Genomic DNA, 24,909 nt, shown 5'->3' with positions numbered 1-24,909 from the left:
TTTTTCTTTTCTTAAAGCAAAAACCAAAAACTACCGAACCCCTTAATTTTCTTTCCTCTGTATTGACCCAAGTTCTAATTTTGTGACACATTCATTTAAACTGACATAATTTGTAACAAAACCTTCATCACAGAAGATGGATAGAAAAAGAGCTGCCTTTAACAATGAATCACAATTCTAAACTTTATGATTCACTCAAGTATCTTCTGTCAAGGAAGACCAATGTGATAAAAAAAGCTGAAGAATGTAAATAGTAAAGCTGTGATCTCAAGGCATGCATATGTTCTAGTTACTCAGAGACTTAAGACTAGACACCTAACCAGTCATTTTTAATTATTTGTAACTTCTAGTTTTTCCTTCAGATTTAATAATCTTTCTAATTAAAATATGAATGGTAACAGATTATTTTCTTCAAAATAAACTGCTTATGAATGCATAGCCAGATGTGCCTTTTCCCTGGTGTATGTTCCTTTTCTTTATTTAACGCATTTGCTGATACTTTCCATGTTAACACTATTGGTACATCAGCAATCAGATCAGAAACAGGACAATCCAATAGCATTGGCAACACCCACTGAAAAAGAGTAACTGATAACTAACTAAACACAATTACTTGCTCTACTGAGGATCAACACAAAATAAAAGGCCTGTCCACAGGAAACCAAAAGGCTGAAATTACTTCTATAAGATAATTGTTTCACTTTGTCATCTAAAAGTAAATTACCACAAACAGATGAATGAATGTGTGATTTTGGGACTCATGAGCATCAGAAATTTGAGACCTCTTTTTCAATTGAACAAAAAAATGCTCCTATGTCCACAATTTTCACAGTATCATAAACATTTGTACAGGAATCACCAACACATTTAAATGTACTGTTCAAAATACCTGTATTCCAGTATCCCATTATAAATGCAGTATCAGAATGTTATACCAAGCAGATTTCATATTTCAGTGTTTAGCATTCCCTGATTTTGGCTTGTTTAAAAGGACAGTAGTAGCTCACTCTTTTGTGTATCTACATCACAAAATAGTCTAAACAAATGATTTATAGTACATAATTTTTAAAAACATGTTCGCATGCAAAGTTTTCCATTGTAGAAAATTTATCTACTAGAAGCCAAGCATGCAGGAGGGAGCCAAGAATTAGCAGGGAAAGAGGACAGAACATTTTCCAGAGTCTTTCAGAAACTGGTAAAATCTTTCTAATACTGTCCAGGGCAGAGCTCAGTCAGGCAGATGCTTGCTTTTAGGTCAGCCTCCCTTCAGTGAGCACCTTGCATGAAATCAACTCTTGTGCAGGGGACCAAATGAAATAACGTGCATCACTGAAAATTCACACTATCTATTTTCATGGCAGAATTTGAAATGTAAGAGGGGAAAGCGAATGTGTTAATGCTCTGTGTAGGAGATAACCTATATAAAACAAATAAAACACACTATTCATGTTCAAAATTCAGTTTTCTGAGGTAAAAAGTAAATAAAACTTCAGCCAATAACTTCTAGAATTGCAGAAGCCTGTTTTCCAAAGTGAAAGTTACTTTTGTGCAAAGATTCAACTTTTAATTCCAAGTCATATTCATTGTAAAGGTGTTCAAGAAACCAGAAAATATTTAACTTTTCTCAATATAAAGAAAATCTGTACTAGTTTATTTAGCTTCTACAGATTATCAGTTTATACTACTGAGATAAAATTAAATGATACATTCAACACTTTGTCAGGTATTAAACCACTGAGATATGGTGCATAATATACCTATGTCCAAAACTTACATTTAATGTTAATTTACATCACTTACATCAATGGGAAAAACACTGAAAAGGCTGTCTTTAATGCCTGTAATTTTCACTACTGCAACAGGCTGGACAGTATTTATATTCGTATTTACAGATTTGGACTGAGGCACAAATAATCTTAGGTTATCCAACCTGAATAACTTCCTCTGTGAATTCCATAATAAAATTTCTACATTGGATAGACTTAACAAAAAGCATGAGCAAACAAAAATCTTCCCTTTCTAACAGTTGATCTCAGAAACATTTACAGAATTCTGCTGAAACCACCTACTTTCTTCAGGCTTAGCTGCATCCCATGTTCTTAATTAATGATTGCTCATCCTACCACTTGACCACATTACACTAGAGAACTACTTCCATTATATCTGCTTGTAGGAACAAGACTATTGCTTGAATATATGATCTTTCACAAGATCAAACTCAGTCTAATACTAGAGGGAAATTCTGCCAGTCTGTTTCACCAATTTGAAAACTGTATGCCCAGTAATGCCAAAATCATGTATTACTCTGTATGTGTGTATGTACTGCACATGATTGAAGTTACAGTAAAAAAACCCCAAAACTCTCATGACACACAAGAATAATAAAACCCAATCTGCATGCACTACAGTTAGCTATCCTTCTTTATTGACTGACTTTGAGGCAAAGTCAAGAGATTTAGGTACTAACACACAAGTACAGAAGACAACATTTTGTACTGTCTGAACTCCTACCATCAAAGACAGAAATCTTATTTGCTCAGTGTGTGATCTGAATGTATCCTCCAGAGCCGCTAGAGATAAATTGCATTAGTGACTGACCCTCAAAAGAATTAGCACAGTCGGAAGGCTTTTTTATTAGCGGGCAATACTTTGAGGTTTCATTTTGTGGTAAGCCCTAAACTGATCTCCTGTAACTTTCTGAGTAAGTGGAAGAAGATACAAGCTTCAAATTTACTTTTTAAAGTATACCATAACCTCCTTTAATACTGTGAGGAAGTTAATGACCTGAACATTTCAATTCTGCAGTAAGCAGTGTCCTTGCTCAGGAATTCCACAATCTGCTGAGCCAATATTATTTTAACGGACAGGAGTTTGCACTCAGAAAAGGTAAAAGAAAAAAACCTTCCAGGAATTCAGGGTTGACTAGTAGTTCAAAGAAATTCAATTACTGTAACACAGTAAGTAGGAACTGCAATTATTTTCATACTGAATTTATTTAACGCACCTAAAATACCCTCCTGACTATACTTACAGAGTCACACATACACAATTCTGTTAAGACCACAAAATACTCTATGAAGACAGGTGACAGCAAAGCTGGATGTGGATGCAAAAATTCTTTGCTATTAAATGCAAATGGTACAAAAATGTCTGGATCATTTGGCTTGAAGGGTCCATGGCTTTGAAGTCCAATGAGCAGCTGGTTAAGAGCACTGCACCTCAGTGGTTAATTCCAGCGCCAATTCTGTTTAGCATCTTTAACAACCCATATAGAAAGCATCCGCAGCAAGTTCAGGGACAACACCAGTTTGAGGGGGGCAGTCAATAGCTACCTGGAGAGTAGGGCTGCAATTCAGAGGACCCTTACAGCCTGGGGAATTGTTCTGGCACTGAACTTGAATAGTATAAATGAAAAGTCCTGCTCCCATTGCTCTCTACCACTACATAATTTGAGGGTATAGAGAGGAGAAAGCCAGACTGTTCTCAGAGGTATGTAGTGAAAGGATAAGGGGACACAGACACAAATTGCAGCAAGGGAAATTTAGGCTTACATATTAGTGGAAAAAAATGCAGTATTAGACTGGACAAGCAATGGAGCAAGTTCCCAGAGACACTGTAGGATCTCTGTCCTGGGAGATACTCCAAACATGTTGAGACATGGCCCTGAGCAACCTGCTGTAGCCTGGGTGGCATCTAACTTTGAAACTGGCTCTGCTCTGGCTGGAGGGTTGGACCAAGGCACCTCCAGAGCATCCTTCCAGCTCAAAATTATTGTAGGGTTCTCTGATCCTAAATTTTCAAACAAAGCCTTATATTTGGTCTAATAGATATACCCATAAACATGCCTTCACATCCCCTCCACATGAAAAATGTCACATTTTCACAGGTGAATTCACACAACCTTTTTCACAAAAACAAACATATAAAGTCACCCATCCCTTTCTTCTTTTTCTTGTTTTTGAAAACATAATTTCCACAAAAAAAACTCTTCAAACTTGCTTCAGGTAAGGATGGTGAAATAAATGAACAAACAATACCATAAAATTAAGGACTAATGTGGCATCTATACTTAAAAATAAATTAACACTTATTTTAGGAATAAAACATTTGCCAAATACTGGTTAGGATGCACCCTGCCATACTGGCATTCAGTATTTTCCTGTGCTGATGCACATAAAGATAGATAAAATTAATGTTAGGTTCTAATGACTAAAATTTTAGGCATTTCCCACACCAGTGCAGATATAGATTTCTGAGAAATAAATGACAGAAACAAAGGGGAGAAATAAATTACAGAAACAACGGGCCTAACCTCTTGCTTGTAGCCCAGGTCCACAAGTCTCATGTGCTCCTGGACTGTCTTGGCGCACATACCATGGAACTAGCTGGCACCTGCGCCACTTGTGGGTCTTCCACCTGTAATGAGAGGGGAAGCAGCCAGCTTCAAACAATCCACTTAAACTTGTAGCCGTCAGTGCTAAAGAGTGTTAGAAACCACCGTAAGTTGTTGCTTATTAATACTAACTGGTCACAGACAATTCACAACAAACAGCAACAATACCATAAACTCTTCCCTCTTTCCTGTTAACTTCTTTTCTCCTTTTACGATTAGGCCATTAAGGACACAGGGAAGGAAGGGGGAGGTGAAGGAAGGAAGAGAAAGTAAACCATATATATTTTCAAGGATTTCAAAGTATAAAGGTACATTAACACTACCTAAGAAATAAACAGTGAATACAAAACATAGTATGAGCATTAGACATTGATAAAAAGCATTAACACGTACAAGCTGTGAGAAAGAAATTTCAAAAAAGAATAATTTATAAAATAATAAAACTATATGACTTGAATACCCTTTCCATAGAAGAACTCCTTTGCTATGGATTTATATCTGATCATGCTGAGTATTTTACCAGTCAACAAAATGACGTACTAAAATTTAAGAAGTAGATTTAGTGAAGTGACATTAACATCTCATAAAAACAACATGGACCCATTAAATAAGGATGAGTTTTAAATGCTAGCATGCTATTACAAACCTCCCCTCATTCTCATTTCCCTTCCTTACTTTCTTTTTTCCATTTATCTCAGTGAAGTAAACATGCTGAAGTTTCCCAAACACACTCCAGAGATAAGTCTTCAGGGTTGATTTCTGGTTCATGTAGTATTGGGACTGTCTTTTGGCAATGAATACTGTCACATATAGATGTTAGTGCATTTCTTTCACTTTTCCTTCTTTCCTCTTCCCCAGGACTTTTCTTTCCCCCCTCCCTTAGGCATTCTTTGCAACACAACAACAAATGGCAATTCTGCCTTGCTTGAAGCACAAACAATACTGGAGTTACAAAGATGAGGTCAGATGAGTGAAGTCTTAGAATTTGTTTTGTTTTCTCAAATTTCAAATGATATTATTACAAGGGTAAAGTTTTCACAACAAACAAATTGCCTTGCTAGGCTTCATCATCCAAATACTATCCCAAATGGTGAAATCAGAAGCAAAAAGGAACCCCAGCTACAGCAAAGTATTGGGACAGTGGGTTTAAATGACTGTGTGGGTGCCTTGGGCGATCCTAGAGCACCTAGAGTCTCCAGTAGCTGAATGGCAGCACTTTACAAATGTGTGAGCCAACACGTGTATATGGGCCCAGACCCTATCAAAATAAAATACAGACAAAAAGAACTTGCAAAAAACTTTGATAACAATATTGACCACCTAAACTATTCTATCATTAGTATAAACTGCTATATAACTTTTACAAAGTTCCCTTCTAGTGCTGCAGAATACCCCAGGACTTAAATATAACAACTCCAGGCAACTGTGGTTATTGTCACATCTATGAAATAATGCAGTTGTCTGAATTACTCAGAGTTGGGGTGGGGGGAAATGCTACATCCACAACTCAAACCATCAGCTACTCTCACGTTTAAAATAATCTCAATGATTTTGCACCTCAGGTTTTATTGCAACCTGCCTCTGAGGGCCAGTATCCGAACTAAGGCATAAGCCAGGCTGGGTCTGTGAGTCCATCTGTTGCAGCATGTGTATAGATCAGAAATATGTTAAAGGAAACATACAGAAAATACATACGGTATTAGTTTGTGTCATGAAATACAAATAATTGCATCTACCACTCCCTAGCAACTCTTCTTTCTTCTGCTCAGCACATTATCATGCATTAGCTCAGGTAAAATTTGGTACTGAAGATACTAAGATGAAAGGCAGCCAGATTTTAAAAGGTAAAACTCTGACTAGAAAAAGCTCTCAAGCTGTATTTCTCTAATGTTTGGAGTACTGATTTTGGTAGCTTCCCAATGCTGTTTTCCATCCTTTCATATCTTTCAGTTGAATATAGTGTGATCTCCTAATGAATTTGCAATGATAATTCTTGCCAGATGATGAAAGCAACACACTTCTTTAATCCCAATTTGTTTTCACTAAAATAAGCTTGAATTCTATTTGTACCTCTGCAACAGACAGCAGTTTCATGGGAATTAGAAGGTGGAGAAACAAAACATTGTCTTCCAATAAATATATTTTATATTTGTTATTCATAAATAAACTCTTTTTATTATTATTTTTTAAGTAAATCCAACAACTAAATGCATCAGATTTTTCTAAACTTTGTGTCAACACCCAGATCTTGTATGTCTACTTTCCCATGCCACTCAGATGGATACTATGAAACTGCCCAAAAATTTTCTGAAGTAGTTGTGGTGAATATCCCCACCTGCCAGAACAGTCCTCAGTGTCCTTTCGTGAAGATTAAGTGAGCAGAGAATTTTGTGTATTAGGGGATATAATCAACTGTGGACCATTCCAGGGCTGACAGGGATGGAAGATGGAGGATACAGTGTGTGGCACAGTGTCACAGCAGAACTCGGCTGCCCTAAACAGATGAGGCTGCATTTCAGTGCTTTGGATAATTTCAAAAGGAAGATTTTTTTAATTGTATAGAATGTCAAATTATTCGCTAGGAAAGATTTATCCTGGAAAGTAATTCTTAGTTGTTGCAGTGTTCCTGCAAAAGAACAAATAAAATGAACCACTGATTCATGATGGGCCCAACTGAGTCTTCGTATCTGTTCTGAAACCTTGATTTAGCTATGTAACCTGTTTTGCTACATAGTGCATATTAGAACATCTTCTGTTAAGAAGTGGAATTCAGCAAGCTTTAGAGACATTGAAAAACCGGGTCCAATCCATCTCTGTTTGATTAACACTACCTGTAGCTATAGCAGATGGGAGAAGCTTCACATTCCTTTTCCTCAAACAAAGAGTCTGGGCACTCTCGACCACCGTTGGCGGGGAGCTGGATGATAACACGGTGACGGGACTGCTTCTTTACTGTGGCACCCCCTGCAAAAAGTAGAGGTGGCTGTTTTCCCTGCTACTTCCATAGGGATGACAGTAATTAGGGGAAAAATAAGATCTAATACCACAGGTATTTGAACTGATTGCTCTAATATTGACATGCTATTTTGTCCATAAGCAGAAAATCAAGCCTAAAAGATAAAACAGTTTAATCTCAGCTAAAGGCCAGGAATCAGAACTGAACAGAAAGCAGTATTAGCGATACTGAACAAATGAATATACAGCCAAAATGAATACACAGTTCAAGTGAACAAAAATTAAACCCGTTCAGTTTGCTGCTACATTTTACAATTTCAAAGTGTAAGTTTGCCCTGATCATTTGCATGTAAAACCAGAAAGAGAAATTCCGCTGTGGAATTTATCTACAGTTTTTAATTATTACAGTCATTCATTATTAATGATAAACTGATTAATGATAATGCTAAAATAGTTCCTGTAGGAATTTTGATCTCTGTCATCTTCAGATAACAGTTCTTCTGGCAGAAAACGAAAAGAAAAGCCACAAATCTGTAACAGTTCCACAGCAATACCTAATACACCTAACAGACAAATATTGTTAGGTAAAAATCTTGGATTTCCCCCCACACCCACCCCCCATCCCTCCCCTGAGAGCTGTGGCACAGGCATTTGGCTGACTGGGTTGGTATCAGATTTGGGTGGGTTATTACAGCAGCTGCAGCTTGTCTGAACACAGACGCGTGCTGGACCACAGCCAAGCAACTGTAATTAGGAGCAAGCGGTAGGAGAATCCCGGTGGTGGCTCTCCACCACCTGGCCGCTTTTCAATGCAGAGGAAACCCCCCACTCCTGAGTCAATCATCTCCAGGAGATGCCAGGAGCTGGCACAAGGGGCAAGACAGATGTGCTGACCAGCAAAGCTGCTGACCAGCTTGCTGACACAAATAGGTAAAACCTATGAAATATATTTTTTTTTGTTTGTGTAGTATGAAAAGATTTTGCCTCACTGGATAGACAAAATGCCTGTATTAGTTCACAAATATACTGTCTTACAGAAGCCTGCGTGCTAGTTTGTAGTAAAAGTTGGTGAAGATATGCTCATTGCATCAAGAACTCTTTTAAAACCCACAGAAATGAGAACAGAAAAGGATGGCATTTTTGTCCAAGATGATCTGCCTCAATAAAAATATATCAGAAAGACTGATTAATACTGCTATAAAATAACACAGTATTTAATAATGAATAACTATTTAATAGATTCAGATTCAATGGTCTTAATTGTCTGTTCTTTTTTCAAGGTTATGAATTTAATCTTCCTAACCCTTTTTTTATTTGTTAGAATGCACTAATCACTAATAGGAATTAATGAAAAAATGCCTTTATGCTTTTGTCCTTTATAAAGCATAAAAAATTGGCTGTGGCGTTTGAAACATGTATATTTGATGTAACAATATCTTACATTCTGATAATACGGTAGCTGTGAGTAATCACCATGTCCCACACAGGGATTAGCACCCTGTGGAACATGGGGTATTACAGTCTGTCTGTAATAATATATATTAGAAAAACACCTCCTGTTAAGCTTCAAAGAGAGAGAGAGAGAGATAAGGCATAAAAATGTGGCAATATTAAGCCAGTCATCAGTTTAACTTCATGGATGACTCCAGTAATAAAAATTCAGGGGCAACCTGCACTCTTTTTAAGAGCTTTGCCAAGAGTATTAAAATGGTATTGGAATGTATGGTTAACTCAGACCATTAACATCAACTTAAAGTCTGCTGATTTTTATTAACTTTCCTTCAATTTTCCTTGGAGTAGAAGAAACCAGCCAAAATTATACACATGTGCATATCTACCTACCTACCTACCTATCGCCTAGTACATAAAGCTCAGGTTTTTCCAATGAGCAAGCAGTACATGTACTTTCAAAGACCAAATCTGACCATGTTATTATCTGACAATTCAAATACTGCAACTGTACCAGTATCTGTTTTGTTGTTAAACGAAGAGATACGTGTCTACTCCATGACTAGTTATCTCTTTATTAGCAGAAGATGTAAATGGGAGTTTTTAATATAAAAATAGGAAAAAATGAAGGGGGGGGGGGGGGTGGTGGTTAGTCATCCAAACAGATCATATAGAAATAACTATTCTTTTCAGCAAAATTGCTAAGTCCTCCCTGCAGGTACTGTACCAGCTATTACATGTCCTCTGTCAGAAAGAGATGTGTGTAAGCATTCTGACAAAAGTGACTGCTAGCCTAACTCCTTTTTTCTTAAAATCTGTCTACTAGCACACAATGGATAAAATTACCTTCCTGACATGAAGAAGGACACACTGTCCAGTCGCTGAATGGAGTCACAATACAGTCCTTCCTACAGGGAAGCAGACAGGGTCTCACAGTTTCTGGTCGGAGGCTCTCAGGGCATCTAAAAAAATGAAAAAAAGAAGCATTATCAAATAAACAACCATTCTGCGGTAAAGTGAATCACGAGAGGTACCAAATGCCTGCAGGCATGAGGAGAACGCTAGTTGCCCAGAATTCACCAGGATGAAACACAGAAATTAAAACAATTAGCATTTAAATATATCTGGTGAAAGGAGACATAACTGGTGCATTCTGCACCTGGGGATTTAACTTTAAAAAATCATCTTTCCTCACTCACCATTCCAGACTGCCTCTTAAGTGTTACTTTCAAGCTTCCAAATGATTATGAAGAAAAGCCATCTATTTTACCGTAGAAAAATACATGTTTAGCTCTTCATAAACTTACCAGAAGCATAAACTCTGGAAGGAAGCATATTTAAACAAAACACTGCTAACCCAGGAAAAATAGGTATAAGCTGGCCGTGATTATCACAGGAATGGGCTTGAAACTGCCAGATCAATGAGACTGTCAAAGACTGTCAAAAGGGACAGAAAACCTCACTTGTTTTAGGAAAATGCTTGATCAGCATATAAAAGGGATTATTGGAGTGCCACATACGGGAGTCATTATCCCAGGTCATTTTCCCCAGCCTGTGTTTCTATTTTTCCATCAAGGACAAACAACTCTATGCTGCAATACTTGTTTTCAGAATGATGCAATAACTATTTGCAGAAGTACTGTGAATCTTTAAAATAATTTCGATATTACTATTGCCCTGAAAGCATGCAGACTGTGGACTGTCAGAGGAATATATAAAGAGATAAGAAAAATATCACTTCCATATTTTGGAGCTTTTATCTCATTAGTGAAAAGCATTGATATTTACCAGCTTTTCCTCTTGTGGCTGCTGGGCATCTGGGACCAGTGAGATGGGTGACCAGTTTTATATTTGGATTGGATCAGATGGGGAAGCTTGGCTAGTGTGAAGCATCTTTCTTGCCAGGCTGAAGGGAGCACAGGCAAGCCTAACAATGAGCTACCAAGAAAATGTGTTCTCCATGGTCAGTGGAGAAGTATGTCTGTGCAGCGTGGGCGGAGAGGCAGTGGGAAAGGAGAAGAAAAGTTGAATTGCAGCTTTATAGGGACATATTCCTCAGCAATAACAATTGCTAGTTCATTATTTCCATTGGTTGTCTCTGCATTTTCCTGTCAATTCACATAAACTTCTCAAAGTATTATCCACTACTGTGAACCAGCACCAACTTCTTGGTGCCCTCTTATAATGACATTTCCACCTGTTCTCTTTTCTCTCCTAAAATACCAACGTGAAAGACCATAAAATATTATAGCTATAGCAAGGTAAATCTCCATCACCTCTCCATAAGCACTCTCTACATTTTAGGTCAAATTGTGCTTTGCTTCTGTCTGATTCATAAAATCAGATTATATATGCAGAGGTCAGGCACACTTTAAAAAAAACACCAATCACACACACTGACTATGTTTTCAGAAATTTTCTCTAAGGTTAAAATTAAAAGTGCTTCTGCAAGGTATTGAACATTGGCTTACTAATGACTTTTTCCTTAAAGAACAAAGAAATTGCAAGCATACAAAAAAGACTGGATTATACGTATTCACTGTTTCACTGAGAACTTCAACTTTCAGGAGCACTGAACATTACCATGCCTCTTCAGATCCTTGGGCAAGGCAATTAGTTCAATTAGAACACCATTTCTACCTTTTATATTGTTTGTATTTAGTATATGTGGCTTAAAGCAAAGTATTGATTTTTTTGCAGTCCTTACTCAAGGTCAAATTAAACACAAAAGGCACAAGCTGAAATCTGTAACTTGTGAGGTAGATAAGGCCAATAATATTGATTGTATCATACCACAGTAATCCTTTTTATTAAGGGGACTTAAAAACAAGTTTCCTATTTACATTTTCATGTTAAATGTCTGGGTCTTTAAAAACAATTCTGTGAATTTAATGTGACAATTTGAAGGATGAACTAAGACTTTTTTCTCATTTTACAGGATTCATTTATGACACAGTAAAACAGCCCTCCACCCAAAAATTTCAGGTCAAATCAAAGGCAAAGACATTAACAGTAGATTTTGAAAGGGAGATAAATCATTAGAGGGTTTTTTTTTAAAATGTAAAATGAGTACCAAGTAAAAGACATAATGGTATTGTGACTGAATAAAACAGCAACTTAATGCAGATATGTAATATTTAGATTATTAATTTTCTGGTATTATTCCCCATATTTCCATTTAAGGTAAATTTGGAATAAGTCTGCTGCTGAATAAAGCAACAAATGGCAGGAACCACGCAAATATTTAGGGGGAGAATAGCTGCCTCATGAACTTTATAAATGACCTCTGCTATCTGCTCTTCCAGCTTTGAATCTGTCCCGAGTGGTATATATTTACAGACTTGCTAAACTGTATTAAAATATTATCAAACTCACTTTACTAGCAGGTAATCTGTATTTAACCCTGGTCATATATTAAACTGTAAAATGAAATCATTGGGCCAAAGGGATCTCTTAAAAAAAACATTTATATGGGAATAAAGCCTCAAGAAGATTGTCAACTAATGTTCAAACTAATATTTCAGACTAATGCCCCGTCAGAGCTGCACGATGCTTCACCTCCTTGGTCTGCTTGTGAGAAGATGTACTTACGTGGGTTGTATTGCATTTCGATCCAAAACAGTATGTTTGCATGAAAATGCACTAATCCATATAGTACACATATAGTTTGATTGGGGGTATCATAAGGATCTTGGAAATGGTGCTGTATTGCACACCACACCCATATCCCAAGACTTTTATCTGGACTCAACCTGATGATAGGATGGAGCCAACTGGATTTAGTAGTCAGTCAGCTGTCAGCAGAATCACTACTGTAAATATCAACTGTAAAAATCAATAGTGAGAAAGGTATTATTATATAGTCCTCCTGTAGCTTCAGTTTTATATTTTTAAAAGATTAATTGTTCCCTCATGATAACACAAAGGAGGAGGTCTTTACCTCTTTGCCTGCAGTCATTGGTGATATACATAGAAAGCAGCAAAATCCAAAGCTAATTACAGCATGAAGATATTTTTTAAGATTTTTACTTTTTTGGGCCCACTTGTCCCACGTTGACTCTCACACAGATGACCTTTCTTGTCTGCATCCCCACAGAACAGGTGGCCTCCCCATTCCAGCTGGCAGAGGAGTTGAAAGCAGAGACAGACGTATCCTCTATGCACTGTCCCCATGGGCCAGTCTGCCAATGATACACAGTGCAAGAGTGCTCGTTACAGCTGCGCGTTTCCAGTAGGGCACTACTATTTGGGCACTGTATTCCGCCTGGAACAATAAAACAGGGCAAAAGTTCATGCAGTGGAAGGAAATAAAATGTGTTAAAAAAAAAAAAAAGAAAGAAATGCACTTTGAAATCTTGCTAGTTACATATTACCACTTTGATTCCATGAAAGAAACACTTTTTCATCCTCTTCATGTGCCCAATATTGACTTTGATAAACTTCAGTCAACAGACTACACAGAACAGACTGTACATAGACAGTAAATGTGAATGTGTATAATAAGGATACCAAAATAATCATAACTTCCATAACACACTACTATGTGCTTGGAGTAATATACAGCCTTTTTATTTTGGGGTTCTCTAAAAGAGACTGCAAGAGATCACATAAGGAGGTATGAAGGCTCTAGGCAGAAGAAATTATTAAATATTCTAGTTATGTATGTGTAGAGACCACTGATTATGTCTGATTCACGTATCAATTAGAAAGGTTTCTGGAGCTCTTGTCCTAGCTCCCAGTGGGTATTTATCCATGTTACATAATTACCAAAGAGGATGGCACAGCTGGCAATTTCAGGTCCAGATTGAAATAACAAAGGCTGTTGCAGGTTAAGATTAAAATGCATTCATGTGTCAATAATTGTGAAGAAAAGGTCAGATAATGCTATCTTTGTTGTGTCTGGTTTCAGATAGTATGTCCAGTTTCTTATATTCAAGCACTTCAAAGCTAATCTAGCCTCCCAATCCTCCACGAGTAAGGAAGAGGTCTTTCCTTCCAGGCTTGATCATAGGCTACTAGACATTTAGCCCTCTGACTAGACAGGTCTCTGGTGTTGCTAGACATACAGAATCTAGGCTTAAAAATTAATTTAAACATTCATGGCCCACGCAGGAACAATAGAACTATCTCCAAGTGATGGAAAGCCAGGGAAATTCTAAACAACATTTTAGTTTTTCCTACAAGACAAGAACAGTAAGAAGGATCACTGAAAGAGGAGCTTTTTATTAGTTACTGCAGATGAGTCATCCAACTTTTCTCCAAAAAGAAAAAAGCATGCTCACACCAAGCACATGTCAGAGAGTGTATTAGCCTTTGTATCCCAACACTGAACTTTACGTTGACCTCCTGCTCTACAGACATGCAAGAGGGAAGGGGTTTTAAGCACTTATTGTTGAGAGAAATTAAACAAACAACTAAATGTAATCAAATAAACAACATATGCTTCAAGTACTCCAACACAAGTCAAGTGTCAAAAGCACAAAAATACTTTATACCCCAAACTGCTTCTGTGGGCTGTCTAGACCTGCAGCAAACGTGAAGAAAGGGCCATTCTAATGAAAACACAAGACAAAATCCAAATCTCAAATTCTTTCCATAGAGATATTTTTTACTTCTGACTTTAGGTTAAAAATATTCATGCAACCAAGCAACAGTAAACATCTTATTAACTGAGATGTCATGCCAAAGACTAGGTAATCTTAAGTTTTGTAAAGGGGAATAATAAAAACTTTAAAAGGTGTGAATGTAATTAAGCAAGGACTGGAATTAAATTGTTTTTTGGCTCAAAATGGATGCAACTTAAGTCTATCAGAATTGCTTAAATATGTATCAATATGCAAAGCAACAAGGCAAAATGTCATATGCATTTTCCTAAAAAAGGAAATAAAACAACAATAGGTAAAACAAAATTATGTAGTAACTTTCAAAAAGTTATTCAAGCAGTTTCCTTCAGGAAATAAAAAAAGATCCCAGCTAACACCAGCAGATAGGAATATAAGCAATGAAATTAGGAAAGCAAGTGTATTTTGCAAAGAAAAAATAATAAAAGATAGCAAAGTCACAAATTATTTGGTACAGGAGAGACAACAGATTTATATAAAGAGTCTAGACATGCTCCCCCAGTACAAGGGTAATAAAAATGAGACTTTAGAAGAGATAATGAAGGTTACGAAATTAATTGTTTCCATATTATGTTAGCTCAAAAAGAAACACAAAGGTAATATTTAAGCAAATTCATAAATTAAAGGTGTGTGTGTGGGAAGAAATGGTTCCCCAGGAATGTATTCCATAACCACCAGCTCCTAAGGCATTTGAGAATAAAGTGACAACTTAGATTTAGTTTTGACAGCTGTGCAAGAATGTATATTCTGGGGGAAAAACAAGAGTGACATTGACTTGTAAATGAAAAACGTTGGGGCATGAATGTCTGAAGCTCAGTGGGAATCCAGTTCTGTTCAAATTAAACCAATAGTTAAAAAACTATGTAAAGAATGAACAAAATGTGGAAATAATATTGTGTAAATATAAACCACCTATTACTATTACTAAATCTTTTTAATAATTAAAAATATACTCTTTGTTTACACATCAGTATGCCATATTCTCAAGAAAAACAACATTTCCTTGTGCTGCCTCAAATTAAAATAGGTACAGAAAAAGCAGAAGGGAGATTGGAAAACTGGCAGTTAGAGATGCCCTTTATATCATCTGCATAGGGGTAACAAGATCAGGGCTGATCAACTTTAAGACCATTTCACCAGATGAGGACAGGTTTGACAGGAATATAAAGATTAACAAGTATGACAGAAAAAAATAGACATAATTTTATCAGCATACGTGAAAAGGGGACATACAATACTAAATACATTATATATAATACGTGATCAGATGACTGTAAATAACTGCTTGGCAGTACTAAAAGTAATGATTTCAAGGTCCAAAAAGCAGCTGGAGCTGAAGCATTTCTTTTTGGTTTTGGATACTTAAGCAAAGCACACTTGGAATTGAAAGGCTACCTTTACAGAGGGACTTGCATATTACTCATAAAATAGCAGAGATACGAGAGTATTTTCCTTGAATGCTTTAACAGAAGTGTCATACGCTTAGATTGGTTTTCTGCCTGACCTGGAGCTGGTAATGGGTAAGACATCTCACTCTAGGATATCCAAGGATTGAATTTTATAGGTCTTCTTTGTGATACTGTCTTGATAACATCCCAATTTCAAAACGCTTAACATTTTTGAAAGCATTTAGGATTATTTTAATTAATCATTTTGATACCATTTATTTTACAAATGCATTTAATTTTATCTATGCATTTCACAACAGCTGGAATAATCTTAAAGTTTGAGAAAACAGATGCAACTGAAGTGCCTTTTATAAGTGAGGTGTTACTCATTTCTTCTTTGCCATAGGAACGGGGCAGGCACTCCTCGAGGCAGCTGTACTTCCCAAAGAGAAGCATGGTCAGTACAGACCACTAACATAAGAACAAAGGCTGCCCTGTTGGCGCAGGCCTCCCAGTTCTGCAAATATTACGCTTCCCCACCTAGTGCACGCTAGTTACACAGACCAAGCAGACCTGTCCTATCATACACAACAGGACAGGAGTTAGTGTGCACCCACAGGAGACGAGATGTCTACTCTCAAGTCCTTTCTTGGGCAAGAGTTGAATCCCAGACCCCACTCTACAGGCAGGAATCTGAACTGAGGGGCTCCTGAGCAAAACGGGAAGCACAGTAACATCCTCTCTCCCAGCTCACCTTCGCAGGCAGGTGCCAGGTCACTTTGCAAGTCTAGCCTGAAAATTCAGGTTCCCCAGGTCCAAATCTAAGTGGCTTTGTATTCCTGCTTCAGCTGAAATAATTAAAACTCATTAATCTCCCCATCTTCCCCAAAACTGATCCTTTGGTGAATAAGCAATTTGCTGGGAAAACAATTACTCAATTATATGCGTTCAGATTTAACTACCAAGGACTGTTACGTCAAGCCAGGAAAACATAAAAATTACAATCAAACCAAGCAAGTGTAAGAGTAAATACATTAAAAAGTCATAACTCCTCTTTTGTAACTATGAAGTCAAAATCCACTGAAATTTTAACAGGAATAAACTTTTAAAGCACATCAGCCATAATTTGCCTAGAGTTGAGAAGAAACTCCTTTGATCCAGCTATTCCTTATATGTTCAGTAAATCAATCTTGCAGCTACATGAGAAGTATGAGGTTTTGGCCCCCATCTAATAGAATACCAGATGAGATGGGCAACTGGTATTCTATACTAACTCAGTCACGTTTAATAGTCTGTTATGTATGATGTCACACTAAATAGTCCTTCTGGCATTATACTTTGCTAATCTATGAACATACAATAGTCACAGTAAGACATTGCATGCATATGAATCCCTGCCCTGAGAAAATTCACACAAAATCATCCTTCACTCTCATTTTACTAAGTTAATCTTTTAAATCAGATTATTTTCTCCTTTGCATTTGACTTATGGGTGGTTTTTTTTTTAATCTTTACTTTTCCAAAATCAGTGTCTGTTATTTACTACTGATAAAACCTGGAATATATCCACATTAGTGTCATGCTGTATGACACTGGTTTGGCAGTGGCAATCAATGGCAGTGTATAGTCAATATAGAATCAATCTGCATATCTATAATTTACTAAAAAATGGAGACTCATTTAACATTTTTTAGTCTCAGGGATTGGACTATGTAAAGTAGTCTTAATGCATACTACTGATTTTGTAAGATTTATTGTAAGCAGGAAATAAAAAATGAACAGAACTATTAAACAGGAAAAAAAATAAAACAAACCAAAAATAAACAAACCCTACATTCAACAGAGAAAGGCTGAGCTGTATATGATGTTTTTACTAGACTTATGCAGAACAACAATATAATGTATCAGGTAACATCATTATGTCCTTTGCTGTCATTTTGTATTTTGAGACAGTGACTTCCCTGAGTTTCTTACTGTACCATGAAGATGTGTTTGACAGTGAAACAAATGAGCTACCACTACAGGCAGGCTCACAGACAGGCAAAATTATAAATCACTTCACCTTTCAAACCTTCAAGCTGAGGACAATGATCTCAGAAAAGATATCAAAAATTGGTTATTGTGACACCAGTTTCCACATGGAGTCATCTCACAAACCACAAAAAGCCTTTGTCTTGAGGAAAGAGACTCTTCTGTCCACTGAATGCATGTAAATAAGCCCATCCCAGATGTGCATAACCACACTGTGCTTGAGGCTCTGCAGCGTATGCTTTGGCCACAAGGAAGAGGTGTTGTTCTGAATGATGAAATGCTGATGAGAGGGTGTACAGCCAAGGTCAGCTCCTGGCTTGAGCCAAAGTCAGTGTGGTGCTGGAGGGGCAGTCAGATCCCAGAACTCATTAGAAAACTTTGTCACTACTTCAATTTACATACAGCTTCAATTTTTCCTGTGAAGCTATTCTTGTCGCCAAGGAATTATTACAACACTACTGAATTATTCCTATTCTAAGTCATCCAAGAAAATAGATTATACTGTGGCTGTTTCCTGGGGGCCAGTTATGCTGACTTGATGGTTTCTTCAAACCAATTCAGCAGCACAGATAGCTGGGAAGTAAGAAGAAAAATAAGGTCTTAAGTGTGAAATTATATAGTCTATCATGGACAGCTATCTGCCAAAATTAACAAGCAAACTAAAGAATATAGTATTTTTTTATTTCAAAGAGGAGAGAAACTGAACCATCACAGACAATACTTTGATAAGAAGCCACCTGAAATCCAGATAAAAGAACTTATTTTATATGTATCTACAGACCCTCAAAAATTTCAGTGGCATGTTAATGTTTAAGTGTCTCAATGAACAAGAATTAGGCACTTCACATACTGTGAAGGATTGCAAGGTTCTTTGTGTATATAATGCCTGCAGTGCTTTGATCTCCAGCTTGCGGATTGAATTCTCCATGACTAGCAGGAGGATGCATGGGATCAAGGACTCACAGTAATAAACCTGGACTCCTTATGTCACCCTAGAAGCCAAGATTAGCCTTATTCATAGATTGGCCAATAGACCTGCACATTCTTTCATTAATTAATGTCCAATCCTGATAGCATAGGAATTGTATATGTTTATGTACAATGTATTTGTCCTATTGTGTTCTGAATAAAACCTCTTACATATCATGGCTGTATTATAAAGGAATTACTATGAAATGGTTTACCTAACCTGGTCTGCCTCTCATACCAACAGTTCAAATAAAGGTTCAAAAATCCAGAAGGGAACACCTGTGGGACTGTTCACCGAAACAGAACTGACAGCTATTTTCAGAATTCAGTTTTAATTGTAAATGGAGTTATTGGTCTTTCATTTAGGAGACTTGGGATTTTAGTTATACGTGACGTTTACAGAGTTTTCATTAACAGTAATGTACGTTTTTATAAGCTCTGAATAGAAATGAAAACTGCATGTTTTCCAAAAAAAGGTTCATGTGGAGCTTCCTTTTTTATACCAACAGAATACAGATGTTCAGATGCATTAATATATTCTGTGCCCCCAAAACATAAAACAACCTCCAAGCACCAACTACACAATTAGTGCTTTATTTTTTTGGAAGCTGGATGATCTCTGTCATGCAGTTCTGGAGGTGAAAAGTCATTCAGTTATTTGTCACACAGTGAATGACTAAAAGGCGTAAGAGATGTATGAGGAGAAAGATGACAATAAGTCTAATTTCAGTGAAGCATAAAAGATAAAAGCTAAATTGATACCTTTTGAATATAATATAAGCAAAGGTGAAAAGGACCTTTCAGCTAGAGTTTTAATGATATACTAAGTCTGAGAAGGTTCTTTTATTTATTTATATATTTTTATTCTCTGGAGTTTGCACAGAGTGCAAAGGAGCATAGTGTTGAAGATACCTGACCACGATGCCAGTGGGAAAAAAAGAACAGAATAACCTCACCTCAGAATCCTGGTAAAGGGGTCAGGGTTTGAGCAAAGCTGAAGCACTACAACACCTAAGTAATGAGTCATCTTTCTCAGCAGTATTTTAGAGATCTCTTCACTACCACCTCTGTGGTTTGAGATCTGTCAGTCTTTGTGATCACTCTCTGCTGGTTCTGATCATTGCAAACCAGACATAAATAAAATTCACATACCTAAAATTCAGGCTGTTTAACCGCTTTGCTGCACCTGTAGGCTTGTAAATTATCCCAAGCTGTGTTAAGTGTCAAAGTCAAAATAAAATGAGTACGTTTTAAAAAGAAGCATTAAGAAAGTGGAACCATTTTCTGGAGTATTTCACTTCTGTGGCATGCTTGCCAGGATGTTAAATGTCTGTCTCCGGTACAACTGCATAAGCATATTGAAAATCTATTATCTTGACCTACACAGAAATGCAAGAAGCACATGAATATATGTTTATTTGAATTATCATATGAAAATGTGTCTCTGTGTTTCCCGCAAAATGAGTCCATTTGACACACCATAAAAAAAGGGACAAGATAAAACCAATTTTGTTTATTATTTTAAGAGCATTTCTCTGTTACATAGATCCATCTAAGTAATTTATTATTTGAATCGCCTACTAAAATGAGTATAGTTCTGATTGTCTCTTACACTTCTAGCAAAGGTCCTCTTTCAGGGAAAAGTTTGAATATGTCTGCTATGCTACATATTTTAATTTTATTTTTTTAAAAAAATTATCAAAATCCTGTCAAATACACAGTATACTTTTAGCAATGAAGTTAAATGTTTTTGCAAACAGAGAAGTGTTTTGGTATACGATGAAGTCTGCCCCTTTCTTTTTTCATTTCTCAAAACAGATATTATGTTTCACTACTTCTATACCTTACAGCTTTCACTTTTCAGTTAAATGTCAACTTCACTTGAAGTAATAAAATGCTTAACAGTTTCAAAGAACTAAAGCGTGCACATAATCCTTTTATATTGAATGCACATGACTTTACTGTCAGAAATACATGTGAGTAAAAGGTTTTTGAGAACTCTTTGGTGCCTATGCCTCCTGGCTCCCAGTGTTTCAGAAGGCATTTTACCCTAGCACACCTGACATGGCCATTTTAGAACCATGATACATATAGAATGCATTTGGTCTATTACCCACCACAATGCTTAAGAACAAAATCTGTTATAGGAAACATGGAAAATCATCAAAGAATAGATATGAACCTATGTGTAAAACCTTTCTTCTTCTTCATATTCCATCTATGTCTTCTCTTTGCATTTGCTGCGGATGCTGCACAAGGACCATTTCAATGGATGGAAATCATTCACTAGTGAGGATTTGCAGGGTAAAACCAGATTCTGACTATGAATAAAAATGTTAATATGGTAACATTAGTTACCAGCCTAAGCCAAGAAGCTACAAAACCCATTTGTTAGTAACTGAATCCATTACAATTCTCATCTTTTCAGCATTTACATCCTTCAAAACTGGACCTAAACCAGGGTTACTAACAATCCTCTATAAACATCTTTCATAGAAGCCAGCAAAGGATAAATTGTTTACCTTGTTTAATTTTAATAGAAAACCATATATTCAAAATCAAAACAGTAACATTATGCAGAATAACAAAAAAATCACAACATTGACTGAAATAAGCAAAATAAAGTCTCCTCTTTACCATGAGTAAATGTAGGATAAGCATTTAAATAATATTTCAATATTTAAAAAATAGAACTCCATCTAATGATTTGTTTCTGTCAATCAAGAAATTACCTTGGCATTACAAATACAGTTGAAAATTCACAAACAAGAGTCTGCAAGAGTATGCAACCTTACCTTCACCTGCATATGCCAGAATGGAGCGGGCACGCATCTGCTTCCCTTCTGTGGTCTTGCCGGAGCAGGTGTGTGAGCAGGAGGACCATGCAGACCACATGCTGAGCACACAGTCCTTTGGGCATGGAGCTTCACAGACAACCGGGATTGGGTAGATAGCATCTCTACAAAGCTGTCTGTCAACCTCTTCTCCTGGGAAAGAAAAGGCCAGTAGCAGTCTATCATTTGTTAAATTAACTAAAAATGAGCAATCTAGACCAGATGGGCACACAAATAAATTAGATTCTGTTCTTGTATATAAAAAAGGTAAATAGATTTTCTAGTAAAATAACTTGTCTCCTTTGCCTTGATTCTAGAAGAACATGCTTAAACCTAGTTTAATTTGATATTCTGCTGGAGTGAATGCCAGCCTGGGTGGTCTTTAGGCTTTCATTGTGTTAATACATATTTGATTCCACAGAAAATCCTAATGCAAATAACAGAGTATATAATACACCTATGGAAAACTGTGTACATGGAAATGTGTGTACAGTAATCACCGAGTCTTCATCCACATTTGTGGGAGAAAGGAAAAAGTATCCTAACTTCCAGCTTAGCCAGTTTTATAACCCACAATTCATCCTTTGAATTGCACCTATGTGAAGAGAGTTGTAGTGAGCTGCAGTCAGCATGTCTTTCTGAGTTAGAAAAAATCTTCATTTGACAGCAAACCAGTAACACATCACTCTTTGTGTCATGGAAATATAAAAAGATCTATGCACTTGTATTCTGCCACATCAATGTGCACATTTCATTATAATAAAAAGATCCAGACTGGTATAAACCATTTAATGAAATACTAGCTAATGTTTAAGTTAGCAGGGCTCCTTTTGTTTTCAGTAAAGAAATTGTGGGAGAACTGTATCTGGAGATCTGAATAGCACCCTAATCACGACGTGGCTAGTTTTGTATGGTAACATACGATTTCCTGATCAAATCAGTTAATATCCATTAAGTGAGGAATGAAAGAATAACCACATATACTGAGGTCATTAAGTCTCACTGACAGTGACAAAAGCCTCAGGATAAATCTTCACTTTGAAGCAGATGATGGAAAAAATGAAGGAGAAAGATTGGGATTCACTGTTTTAGAGTTATAGCCTTGTTATCATACAAACCAATTACAGAACATGCTTGCAATGAAAAGCACCAGGATCTGAGGACTAGCAGAGAAAGTAATGCTGGTTACAAGAAACTGTGAAACAGTTGCATCTAAGAGCATGCTGGGCTTCTGAGGCCCTGTTAGTCATGTACAATCAAGGCACAGAAAGAGCAAGTTCATTTGTAAACATGAAACTTTTTTTTTTAAATTTTCTGAGAAGCATAACTTTTCAAAGCATCTGAATGCCTTTTGTGCTATATGATCCTTGCTGTACTAGGGCATAAAAGCTTCTGTTGAATTATGATTCATCTATCGAAACGTTATTGAAGCATATGTGATCTTGATGAGACTGAACAGGAATGTCTATAGCATTGCACTTGCTACGATCCATCATGTCAACCCTTTTGTTTTAATAGCCAATGTCAACAAAATAGTGTCTCATCAGGATCTGCAATGAACGTAAGCCTTCAATAAAAAAACACGTTTGTTAGAAATAATTATTAAATACTCTAAAATGTAATGATAAAGACATCAGCCAGTGTTAATAACTACCACCTGGATTCTGAAGAGCTAATTCAGTGAGAAATATGCATTGTGTACATGAAGCCAAAGATCTATAAACACTGCCTCACCCAAGTCTCAAATTAGCCTGTTATTGCTTAATAATAATAAAATTAATCAAACTAATCTAAGCAGAAACTATATTTCATCAATCAAGGTTTAGAGTCTTACAACCTTTCAAATAAGAATCTCTAATAAACTGAGTTCCTCAAAATAGGGCTTTCTTTAGTACTAGAGACATGAGTCCCAGAACTATTAACAACAAAATAATTTATAAAAGAGGAAAAGATGAGGGCCATCCATCCAATATTACAACCTTTTAACCAGTGTCAAATATTTTATTCATACAGAATCTTTAGGCACAAAAGAACTGCAAACATCAATCTTCCTTGGCTCTGCAAACCAGGTGAAGTCCTGCAGCTCATGCTTTTAAAATAGCCTGAAGTAGTCATAGTTATCTGAATTATAAAGACCTTTGAGATCAAGTCAGTCTCGACAGCTTTATTTCCCTATATTAAAAATACAAATCTGAGCTTTGCCAAAGGCCTCATAGGTCTCCCACATCAAGTTCTTCTTCCCTCACTGGACTCAATTTTTGCATCAATTGCTCCTTCTCTTGTATCACAGGTCATCACACCCTGACACCAATTCAGGAGGGATTCCTGCCTGCTTCGTCAGAACAGCATGTTTGGGTTGAAGGACAAGACAGGGGAGCAGACTGCAAACTTCTTTTCCAAAGAATAGAAAAAAAGCTAACAAAGGGGTGAACCTTACTCTCAAATTAGTCCATTGCCAGGTAAGACTCAATGAGGTAAACTTATAGGTGGCTTTCAGGCTTTGCAAGAAATTACAATAAAATATGTCATAATGTAAACATAATACTGTAGCAAGCTTATTTATTGCCTGCCAACTGAAGCAGTATTAACTTGAAACTGAAGCTAAATTTTGGGTCACAATGAAAAATTGTGTTAAATTAGTTTCAGTCTGTTTATATTTAAAACAACAACAAAAAAAAAAGCGCCTTCACTCTTTCCCAAAATCAAAGCCCTCTTATTCTTTGCTTTTCCAGAGAAAATATTCTAGAAATATGTAGCTTCCATATTAGCACTTAGCTTTTGTCAACTGTCCAATTCTTATCTGATGAATTCAAAAGCATAGAAATGTAGTTGGAAGGAATGTTTTATAATGGATACTTCTTATCTTCAGGGAAATATTTTATGTAAACTAAATTGTTTCTGACATTTCACTAATGGTTTTATGAACAACTTGACCTTTGTTGCCTTCCTCTTTAAAGTGCATAGTGTAGTCAGCTACCAGGAACCACTCAACCATAGGCTGGGAACAATGCCAATGTAAAGACTAAAGCTACTTAGAAAAAGTCCCATTTGAAAAAGTTTGTCACATATAGTCTGACAACTTGTTGGAGTGAGTCCAGAGGAGGGCCACAAAGATAATCACAGAGCTGGAGCACCAGTCTGGTGAGGCTGAGGGAGCTGGGCTTATTCAGCCTGGAGAAGAAGGTCCGGGGAGACCTAGGAGCCTTCCAGTACCTGAAGGGGACTACAAGAAAGCTGGAGAGGAACGTTTTACAAGGGCATGTGGTGAT

General features: G+C 36.7%; 1 protein-coding gene across 1 annotated transcript in view; it reads right to left on the bottom strand.

The window, feature by feature from the left end:
- The window catches only part of THSD7A (thrombospondin type 1 domain containing 7A), a 206,866-nt gene that overhangs the window by 53,718 nt on the left and 128,239 nt on the right, over positions 1-24,909 (bottom strand). Inside the window, exons 8-12 of the mRNA XM_056335125.1 lie at positions 21,602-21,793; positions 12,827-13,061; positions 9,644-9,759; positions 7,225-7,357; positions 4,313-4,416 (exon numbers count right to left, since the gene is read on the bottom strand). Coding sequence (XP_056191100.1) covers positions 4,313-4,416; positions 7,225-7,357; positions 9,644-9,759; positions 12,827-13,061; positions 21,602-21,793 — 780 coding nt within the window. The remainder of the gene's footprint in view (positions 1-4,312; positions 4,417-7,224; positions 7,358-9,643; positions 9,760-12,826; positions 13,062-21,601; positions 21,794-24,909) is intronic.

The sequence above is a fragment of the Falco biarmicus genome, chromosome 4 (assembly GCF_023638135.1).
Source record: "Falco biarmicus isolate bFalBia1 chromosome 4, bFalBia1.pri, whole genome shotgun sequence".
Taxonomy (NCBI): Eukaryota; Metazoa; Chordata; class Aves; order Falconiformes; family Falconidae; genus Falco; species Falco biarmicus.
Note: the sequence above shows the minus strand (reverse complement) of the source record. Positions and strands in the feature narration are given on the sequence as shown.